Source organism: Triticum dicoccoides, chromosome 6B, assembly GCF_002162155.2.
Source record: "Triticum dicoccoides isolate Atlit2015 ecotype Zavitan chromosome 6B, WEW_v2.0, whole genome shotgun sequence".
Classification (NCBI taxonomy): domain Eukaryota; kingdom Viridiplantae; phylum Streptophyta; class Magnoliopsida; order Poales; family Poaceae; genus Triticum; species Triticum dicoccoides.
In genome coordinates, this window is record NC_041391.1 from 480,725,358 (window position 1) to 480,736,148 (window position 10,791).

The window sequence follows — 10,791 nt, forward strand, 5'->3', positions numbered from 1 at the left end:
ACGAAGACGAGGCGACGCCGACGAGGTGGTGGTGAGCAGCGACGGCACGGCGTCAGGGCTCGGGGCGCCGCGGGATCGAGCCGCCGATTCAGTCCGCGTCGAGGGGGAGGCATCGTGCGGGAGGAGATGGCGTGCGGCGGCGTCGGGAGGCTCCGACGAGGGGGGCCCTAAGCGAGGTGGCGTCGGGGACGCGGCGAGGGGGAAGGGGGAACGGCCCGATCCAGATTGGATCGGGAGAGGGAGAGAGAGAGAGTCGTGGGGGTGGTTAGCGCTTGGGTTTGGGTCGGGGTGGCCTTGTAGGCCAGATTGGTGCGAGGGTGGGCCGGCTGGTGACCAGCTGGGCCGAGAGGCCCATGGGAGGGGGAGGGGTTTGGCCTTTTTCTTAATTTTGTTTTATTTTTCTTTTAAAAACATTTCTGTTTTCTTTTATTTTAAGGCACTTAAACAATTTGCAAAAAGATGATTTCTCCACTAATATTACCAAATGATTATTTGCAACAACTTGAACATTTTTTGTTTGCATGTTTGATAAATTAGAATCCTGACTTTAAATTGGATTTGAAATTTGAAAGATGTTTGAAAGCCAGTGAGGATTAGCAAGAGTAAGAGCGATGACATGGCATCATTAGTAGGGGATTACTGTAGCATAATTATCCGGACATTACATCTTTATTCTAATTGAGAAAAGGTGCACATGAGGTTTTTTAGATTCTAAAAAATAATAAAATGATGTACTTTGAACAAGAAAGTCCATTGTTTACACATTTCTACCAAGGATGTTTCTTCTTGACAAAAGTGTTTTTTTTTGCCGGGGATTGGCAAAATAGAGTTGTTATATATAAATGCTGAACTCAAATGTTGGAGGTCATGCAGAACAGATGGTGCCCCACAATGTCATTATCTAAAATGCTATGCACTCAGTAGTCAATCACTTCACTCACTTACTTTTTGTTCTTTGAGCAGGAGGATTATCCGCGGCCTTGCATCATATGCATATTGAGGTTCAAATCCTTCCTCCCCTATTGGTTGGTATCCGCAAAATTATTGAGGAGTGCATCACAAGCATTAAGATCTAACCTGCGAAAGCTCCTCCCCTATTGGTCTAGTGTCTTTGATTTTATTGCGGAGTACATCATAGGGATTAAGATTTAACCCACGAAAGCTCCTCCCCTGTTGGTTTAGTGTTTGTGATTATATTGAGGAGTGCATCATAGGCATTAAAATTTAACCCACAAATGCTCCTCCCCTGTTGGTCTAGTGTCTGCGATTATATTGAGGAGTACATCATGGGCATTAAGATTAACCTCCTAAAGCTCCTCCCCTGTTGATCTAGTGTCTGCGATTATATTGAGGAGTACATCATAGGAATTAAGATTAACCCCCGAAAGCTCCTCCACTGTTGGTCTAGTGTCCACGATAATATTGAGTACTGTACATCATATGCATTAAGATTTAACCTACGAAAGGCGTGCGTTTCGAGCGTCCTAATTTTTCACTAGACAAGAAAGAGGATGCACGGTTTGATGGTGGTCAAGATGTAGGTGCCGTGTCATTGTTATTTTTAGAGGTCTTCTAAAACATTGCAAAATGTAAAAGGTGGCCAGTAGGCAAAACACACCCCTTCCTCAATGCTACAAGTTACATATCAGACTGTAAGGCATAGGCAAAACAGAGAAACTTTCATATGGGGAAAGCTTGGCTTGGTAGACGCTGCAGGTGCGGCCTCAAACATATGTGACTTCATTCATATGGATGCACCCATTGCAAGGTTTGGTAGGATCTGGCAAATTATTTTTGTTGCTTCTACGGTGACTCTCTGGAACGCCTAAAACACACAAACTTACGAGAAAAAGTTTTTGCCAGACATGTATACTTCTTATGCGGCCTCTGTGTTGCTATTGCTTTGGTGTCATCAAGTCAAGAATTAAGAAATTAAGAAACTGATGCGCCAGTGGGCTATTACCTTCACCTAGACTGCTAGATGTTTTCTTAACGGAAACATTCAGCAAAAAGACCAGCTACATAATCCAAGAAAGTACGACACCAGGAGACGAGAAAGGGGTACAACGAGTTGGAGCATTAACAAGAAACCCGCCGTAGATGCTCAAGGGACATCTACTACGGGGCAAAACCCTGCTAACACTATCCACGACCATTAACGACATTAGATCTAGGTCCCAAGAAGCAAAGGGCCTAGCAAACTAAACTCAACAGGCATCAACCCATGACCATTATCATATATAACTTCTTCCCACTAGAAAAATAGTAATATAACCACGCCCAACACTGCCAGAGATATTCGGGGCAGCATGCAACACCCATAGCCAAGCCAAAAAAACCCAAATAGAGTGAGCAAAAGAGCACCTAAAGAACACGTGATTAGCAGTTTCTACATCAGTACAAAAAGAGCAAGCTGGATAATCCTCCTTCCCGTTACGTTTATGTGAATTAAAGCGAGTGGAGGACATCATCATGAACCAACTGCTACATAAAAATATTAATCTTTAAGTGAATAGAAGCTTTCCAAACCAACTTAAAGTTGGGCCCAACAAGATCACGCTCAAGACACTAATAGACCAAGTTGGTAGTAAACACACCATTCCCGGTTAAAAGACTAGGTTATAGAGCCAGCGCGATCACAAAAAAGACCATGCACATTGCACAATCTCCTGCCACTATATACTAAGATTTCCAAAAAGCCTACGACAAAATGACAATTCACATCCCCCTAAGTAAATTCAGCAAGGGTACAATTTGCTTTTTGACAAATATCAAAAAGCGCAGGGAACCGAGTTTTAAAGGGCACTTCCGAAGCCCAACAGTCAAACCACAGTCTCACCAGATCCCCTTCGCTAATCATGATCTTTCTGCCGGCAAGGTATACCTCCTTGACCTTTATAATAGCTTTCCAAGAAGGAGAGTCAGCGTTATGAGGGGGAACCGTAGCCACAGTGTGGCGACGGAAATACATAGCACGCAAAATTTTCCGCTAAAGACCATTCTCAGTCTCGTTTCCTTCACCATTTTGTAAGGAGACTAACATTCTCCTTATGTAAATCTTTAACCCCCAAGCCTCCAAATACGCTTACATCGACACACCCTAGTCCACTTGACCATGTGGTAGGCACGTTTATTCCTTCTTTTCCTCTAGAAAAACCTTCTACTATGTACATTCATCTTCTCAGTAAAAGTCTTGTTAAGGAGGATCATAGACATAAAACAGGAAGGTATACCATTGAGACTCGAATTAAGCAAGATCAATCTAGCAGCAGATGATGCATAATAGCTAATCTAGGCATCTAGCCGCTTGATAAACTTGGTATTCTTTCTTCTCTCCTGGTTTGGTAATAGCCTGCTGCACACTCTGTGCATCGTTTTCATTATTTTTTGGAATGGAGGGAGTAGAATATAATCTGCTTTCAATTTCAAAATAAAGTGAAATAGGCAAAACAGAGGCTCCGGTTTTCGGAATGCTATATCAATGTACATAAATGGTAAAATTTAGGCTATAATAAGCCTCCTATAAAAAAGACTTGCTGTTTGGGATTTCTATTGCTCTAGCACCTCCCCTGTTTTCCAGTCTAGTTATGAAATCACAGAGGGGAGCCACTTATTTCGGTTTGGTTTTCTTTTTGTCTTTTGACCACTGAGGTTGCTATTACAGAAACAAATCAACAAATGGTATAGGATGTTGCCAAGGACTGCTGGTGCTCATGAACCGAAGAGGAAGCTGGTGCCTGGTTTTCTTTCGGCACGGGCGCCTACTGAACAGCAAGGAAGGTGCTGCCTGTCGGGGCCGAACTCGTCACCACCGTCGCAGCTGTCGCCGGGGCAGGAGCGCTACCGCTTCCGCCCTCTTTGTGCTTCTGGAACTCTATGGTGTACTTCATCTTGTCATCCTCGTCGCCGTCGTCGTCGCCATCATCGCTGTAGTTGCCTTCGATGTCGTCGCTGTCCGTCTCGTCCGTCGCCGTCACCTCCGTCTGCTGGGACTGAATGTTTGACTCCATTGCCATCACGTTGTCTTCAGACTTCTGTGCCACGAAAATTCCGATTAAGTTGCGTGCATTGGACTTCCAAGTATGAAAAGCTCTTGCATGGAGAGATTCAAAAGTCCGAGTCATTACCTTGTTTGTAGCGATGGCATCAAGCACGGTACTGGCCGCGGCCACCTCGCCATCGCCGGGCGGGGCATCTGAGCTTCCCCCTCCAACGCTGTGCCTCCTGTCAAAGTCGTTGCTGATCTTACCCTCGAGCTCGCGCCAGGGGTTATGCTGCTCCGAGGCGGAGGCGTTGACCGCGCCCACAGCGTTCCCGGAGGCAGTGCTAGAGCAGCCGCCGCCGGCGTTGTTCACGGCGAATTGCTTCTTGCGGTATATAGCGTCGAGCTGGTGGAAGTAGGGGCACGTCTTGGAGTCCTCGGGGCGCCTCTTGTTGCTCTCCTTCACCTTCTTGAAGTACTTGTTGATGTTCTCCCACTTCTCCTTGCACCGCTTGGAGCTCCGGTTGTAGCCGATCCTTCGCATGCCGGCGGAGATGTCCTCCCACAGCGGCCCTTTGGCCCCCATGTCCTGGCAGTGCTCGTCCTTCTCCATCCGCAGCTGGATCAGCGCATGGACCTCCTCCTTGGGCCATCGTGACATGCCCGCGCCGCTCTCCCCTCCCCCTCGCCGGCCGCCCTCCTCCGACGCCGCGACCACCAGCTGGAGCGAGGCGGCCGGCGCGTCTGGATGAGGCGCCGTGTGGGCCGGCATTGGCGTGGGCAGCACGGAGTTCCCGCCGACGCGCTGGAGGAACGCGATCAGGGCCGCATCGCGGGCGGCCGCAGCGGCTCGCTCCCGGGCGTGCTGCTCCCTTTCGCGGCTTATGCGCGCCAGCTCCTGCCGCCGCCATGCCTCCTCTCGCGCGGTGCGGTCGGCCTCCCACTTCTCAAGCGTCTCCAGGAACAGCCGCTGCGTGGCGTCTTGCTTCTCCGTGATCTGCTTTATCATCCCCTCGAAGAGCGCCATCATCCCCTCGTTGCTCCTGCCGCCACCGCCGCCCGCCTGGTCTTCCTCCTCGTCTGACTCGTCGTCCGACTCTGACTCCGAATTCGACGACAAGCTGAGGTCCGGCAGGCCAGCGCCAGGATAGGCAGGCGCCATTGCCAACGGCCGAGGATCTGGCAAGATTGTCGCGGCGGTCGCCATTGGCAGGTTCTGCTGCGGGGCCGCGGCGTGGAGCGCTTCGAGCTCCGCGAAGAAGCGGTAGTTCTTGCCGTCCTGACGCCCGGCGCGGCCTTCCTTGGTGCGGCGGTAGTACTTGTCCACGTTCTCGAACTTCTCCTTGCACTTCTTGGCGCTCCTACGGTAGCCCAGCTCCGCAAGCTTCCTGCAAAATCTTGTTGCTGTCAGAGGTCGTCTCTTGCTTTCACGTCTCAACCAAACTGGCACAGCAATGAAGATGGCATGAGTGGTAATCCGTAGTAGTAGTATAAAATAAAATTGACACAACGCTATCACACAAGTACTAGGATGAGTCAAAACTTATGACATTCTTTATCTTTCTTTCTCTGAGAGAGACTGAAGACGGAAGGAATTGGAAAGAGGTGCGCGATGATGTCAAGATGATGGCACTGTCAGCGGGTGAGAGATGCAGATTAATTCATCAGAGCAGCATCGGGATGGGAGCAAAAGACTTCCTATACTCTACTACTCCCTTCTTTTCCCAAAGACCAGAGTGCATCAATGGCTAGAAAAGTAAGAGCAGAGAAAACAATGCAGCAGCCTGCGCTCCAGTGCCTGCGTCTGCCTGCGTGGCCTGCTCCACACCCCCGTGGCAGTGGCGCACTGCTCCCGGGCGCCGAGGTTCTAGCCGAGACGACGAGCGCCCCCAGCGACACGGAAATCGAGGAGCGTAGCATTACGCCAAAACTAGATGGGGAATGGCAGGATAACTCGCCATCACTTCGCGCAGGACAGGCCTGACGCCGAATTCTCTGAAACCGTTAGCCGCATTGCGCAGGGGTGAGGAAATTTTTACCAGTACCACTCGCTTCTTTCTCACCTGGAGACCTCCTCCCAGATGGGGGCCTTGAGGGCGGCGTTCCGGAAGGCGGCGTCCATCTCCGACCGGATCCTGATGAGCGCCACCGTTTCCTCCCGCGGCCACCGGCTGCCGGACCCTCCCGCCCCCGCGTCGCCGCCGCTTCTGCCGCTTCCGGCGTCGACCAGCATGTTGTCGTCGTCGTGGTGGAAGTTGACCGCGCCGCTGCCGCTGCCGGGGCCAGCGGCTGGCAATTGGTCCAAGTTCGTCCCCGCTGGCTGCGGCTGCATCGGCGGCGGCGACGGAGACGGGATGCTGCTGACAGACACGGCCGCGGATGCCGGCTGTGGCAACAACGGGGTCATCCCTGTAAGCGGCGGCCCGTAGGGGTACCCGGCGCCACCCTGCTCCGGATGCTGCATGGCCGCCACCCCCACCACACCACCTTCCTTCCAATTCCCTGCCCAAAACACAAAATTCAGTTTGATCTACCTTACCGGAGTGAGTGCGGGTGGCGGAAAGCTCCAGTACACTACTACCTACCACTAGTTTCTCCCTCTTCTCCTACACTACAAGTATATATGTATGTACCACCAACAAGTACTCTACGAGAGCAATTTAGGGACTAGATTGGAGAATTCTTGCTTGTACGCCCATCTCTCTGGGTGCAAGCTCCTCTCCCGTCTCTTTCTCACACAGATACAATGAGTGTCGCAAGGAAGGACATGACTTACGGCTTCCGAGTTCTGACGGCGGAGACGGGGGAAGTTGGGAACACGGAGCTGTACAGTGGGCGGCTAGGGGAGGAAGAAGAGAGACGGTGGTGAAAAAGATGGGGTCATAGACAACTGGAAAGGCAAAGAGAGTGTGAAGGCAGGCAGAGAAAGCCAAGAGCCCTACAAAAGAGAGGGTGTCTTCACTGATATCTCAGAAAAAAGGAGAAGACGTGTGTGTTATATACCCGGTTGGACTCAGGTTTCGTAAATGTATCAAAGATATCTTGATCGGCCATCTAATGTCAAAAGATATATCATAGAACAAAGTGAGTAAATAGAGAGAAATTTATATCTATCTCCCAACAGAAAGCATATCCATACAAAATGATTAGATATTTATCATTACTGTCGCGCATTAGTATGTAGGCTGTTTCTTCCATGTTAATAAAGTTTTTGTTGTTCTCGCAACAAAAAAGGTTTTTGTTGTTAGAACAAAGAAATGTTATTTTTATTTTTGTCCATTAAGTTACTCTCGCATATTTGTCCTTCAATGTATGATGGAAATCGGTCATTTGAGACGAGAAGATACGACCAGATCTATAATAACTTCAATATCATAAGTAAACGATCACATCTCATACATAAAAGATCTACGATAACATTAATAAAAGCGTATTTAATGATAACATATATATTTAAAAAGGTAAATAATTCTTTTTATGTATGGGAAGTAAAGAGCTATCCATTGTGAAGCACTAATGTAGGAGTAGAAGATATGGGAATGAAAAACAAGGAATTTCATGACTCTAAAATATTCTACATGTTATATTTAGGTGGGATACCCAGCCCCCACCCCCACCCCTGGAAATGATCTATCATGAAATAGGGTAAGTAATTAGAGAATCATTTATATCTATCCTCCAACAGAAATAAATCCATAGAAATGATAAGATATTTATGTGTTGGTAATTATGTAGTGATGGATTACATGTTAAGGGGTGAGAAATGTGATATACCTATCTTCAAGTAATAATAATAATAAAGAAATTGTTATACCGAGAAAAGGCTACATGTATTGTACTACTTACACACACCATGAAAACCGATCCTTCAAGATGACGATATGCCAAGATCTACAGTAACTCTCATAACATAAATATAAGGGGTACGCATGAGATATACCTATCTCCAAACAATAATAAATATTTTTTGTTGCACTAAGAAAATGTTACTTCTATTCTAGCCCATTAGATTCCCCATATATTGTTCTTACATATGCACCATGGTAATATTTCCTTTGAGACGAGAAGATATGAATAGATCTACAATAACTTCAATAACATTAATAAATGAAGTTGCGATCTCGCAGGGAGATTTCATTACATAAACATGTTGTATTTCATATCATAAATAAATATATTCATTGTTGACACTTGCATTAGTAGAAGATATGGAAATAAAAGCATGGGTTTGATCATGCTAAGAGAGTGTCTTATATAAGTGCAAGTAGTGCCTTCCCTCCTAAGATTAAGATTTTCCTCTGGCAAGCCTTCCGTGGTCGCCTCCCTTCTGCTGATCAGATCAAAAAACGCAACGGGCCGGGCTCGGAATTCTGTAACTTGTGTGGGGCTTTGGAAAACTCTAATCACATCTTTTTCAACTGTGTTCTCGCCAAATTAGTTTGGGCTTGCGTCAGATCCTGGCTTCGGGTCTCCTGGAATCCCTCCTCTTTCGCAGATATTAGAACCCTAGCCAAATCTCTGGTAGGGGTCACCAGGAGGGTATTCTGGGTTGGCTTGGGAGCCTTATGTTGGGCACTATGGACCATTAGAAACAAATTTACTATTGAGCTTACCTTCCCATCTAAGCCTGCTGATGTTCTTTTCAAATCATGTATATTCTTGCAGCAGTGGAGATCATTGACTAAGGAGCCACACCGGGACGCCCTGGACCTGCTCATCGCCAAAATTCGGGCTTCAGCCTCTCAGATCTCCGGGACGAATCATGGTGTATAATTTTGGTGCTGTAGTTTGCGGGATTAGGTCTTCTTCTCTTCCCGGCCTGCGTGCCGTGTTTGGCAGCTGCATGTATCGCTACTACTTTGGGTCTATTTACCTTTCTCTGTGGCTCTGTGTTCGTGTGAGCATTGGGTATTCGTGACGCTGCCGTGTGGCTTTATCTATAAAGTCGGGCCTTGGCCTTTTCTCTAAAAAAGTAGTGCCCCTGAGGATTTTGGATGATTAATGACAAAACATCTAAGGAACTAATGTGTTTGTGAGTAGGTGAATGCCCCGAAGGATTTGGTTTAACATGAGAGTTATGACCCATAAAAATTGTGGTGACAATGATATCTTTCCGAATGCCTCTTCGAGGAACAGTCAACTCATGTAGAGGATTATGAGGCGTAGTCAAGACTTTTGTTTTCTAATTTCATTTCTCTCCTTTTGTGTCATATGACAAACCTTACTATTAAGGAGGGATCTAAGTAATTGTCGAGATTTAGGTCTTCGATGATGCTCAACTAAAACCTACTCTTCGAGTGGAGACTTGGAAATCTCTTCATGCGCTGTGATTTTCTCTCTAAGTCTGAGAAGATGTTCTTCCTGGCTCCGAGGAAGAATCAAGTATAGTTGAGTCGACTTGACATATTATTCTTGTGGATTGTGCATCCACTAGACGGTTAGGGGTTGAATCAGAGCCTCTGAGAGTGATTGTGGACGACTGAAGAACAAGTCCGTGAAGGTCCTGGAGATCTACCTCGAAGTTCTACCATGAATGATTGGGTGAAGTCTTAGTGACTTTAGCTCAAGGAGAATAGGCTGAGGACATTGTCCTTTGAGTTAAAACTTGGCCCCTCCTACTAGACTAGAGTTGTGCCAGCAGCTCGAACTGGTATTTTTGTCTTCACCAAGCTATGGGTTGTACTTTCTCGAATTCATTTACCCATGTACTCGCACGTGTTCGTTAGTCCTCTCCCGTGTTCTTAGTGATTGATGCGAACATTGTTATGAGAACTTAGTTATTATGCCGCCGATGTTATGTTTCCTTTCATATGCACTACTACTTAGGTTTACTAATGTTTATGTAGTTATTTCTCTGCTCAGTTTAGTTTACTATATATTCTGTTTAGTAATTGTTTTACATACATTTTTTACTTCGGAAATCCTACATTTTTAGAGTATTTCTTGAATACCCATTCGACCCACTTCTGGTCGATATCTGGTCCTATGGCTGGTATCACAACAAGGTGCTCCCTTGTCTCTTTGTGATTTGGTTTAACCATGTGGAGTTAAGTGATGTCGACCACATGTAATTATCGAGGATCAACTCCAAAGCCTATTTTTGATGGGAAGGACTATACTTATTGTCAGTGAGAGTTTTATTTGTGAAGACCCTACAAATCCCACCTCCGAAGGCTGGAGGAATATCAATCTAGCCACTCAAGCCCAAAACATTCTCTATGATTGCTTCACTAGAGAAGAATTCAACCGTATCACTCAGCTGGAAACTGCTAAGGAAGTTTGGCATGTCTTTTACATGGTCTATCAAGGCATTTTCCTCCGGTGTGAAATCAAGATGGATGTTCTCTCCAATAGGTTAAAAAATCAAGAGAAAAGGCTCACAAAGTTCTCAATACACCTACTCGAGACTTGTTAGTATCACCAATGAGTAGAAAGGTTTCAGAGCTAAGGATGTTGAAAAACTTGGTGTTATGAATAAGCTGCTAAGGTCCCTCGATGATTCATTTGACTCTCTGGTCCTGATAATTATGAATGATCCGTACTACGAAACTCTTGATGACACAAATATTCTAGAGAGACTCAATACTCATGAATTGCAAATATAGGAGAAACATGATCCCTATGGGTCAAGATACAAAGGTAGTTAAGCTTCGAAGGTCAAGGTCGATTCTACCTCTAGAGAAGGACCCTCTGGATGTGACTCTCATGATCCTAAGTTGTTTCGCCAAGACCTCACTCTACTGGTAAATAATGACTCCAAGAAAACTTCTAGCTCAAGTTCCTCATCAGGTGCAAAGAAACACACTTGC

General features: G+C 46.5%; 1 protein-coding gene across 2 annotated transcripts; it reads right to left on the reverse strand.

The window, feature by feature from the left end:
- Positions 1-3,462: 3,462 nt before the first annotated feature.
- On the reverse strand, positions 3,463-6,960 carry LOC119325745 (trihelix transcription factor GTL1-like). 2 transcript variants are annotated; one of them, XM_037599471.1, is made up of 4 exons: positions 6,759-6,960; positions 6,046-6,484; positions 4,128-5,370; positions 3,463-4,031 (listed from the first exon to the last, which is right to left on the reverse strand). In XM_037599471.1, the coding sequence occupies exons 2-4, from the start codon at positions 6,444-6,446 to the stop codon at positions 3,762-3,764; spliced, it is 1,914 nt and encodes a 637-aa protein (XP_037455368.1). In that variant the 5' UTR covers positions 6,447-6,484; positions 6,759-6,960; the 3' UTR covers positions 3,463-3,761. The 2 variants fall into 2 exon arrangements, with proteins under 2 accessions (XP_037455368.1, XP_037455366.1); XM_037599469.1 differs by having other exon boundaries at positions 3,463-4,034; positions 6,759-6,959.
- Positions 6,961-10,791: the final 3,831 nt, after the last annotated feature.

Bases quoted from the DNA above. Each gene is read 5' to 3' on its own strand.
- LOC119325745 (XM_037599469.1), bottom strand. From the start codon at position 6,446: ATGCAGCATCCGGAGCAGGGTGGCGCCGGGTACCCCTACGGGCCGCCG. The intron at 5,371-6,045 runs GTGAGAAAGAAG...AAGATTTTGCAG, and splicing joins ATCTGGGAGGAGGTCTCCAG to GAAGCTTGCGGAGCTGGGCT. The intron at 4,035-4,127 runs GTAATGACTCGG...TTCGTGGCACAG, and splicing joins ATGCCATCGCTACAAACAAG to AAGTCTGAAGACAACGTGAT.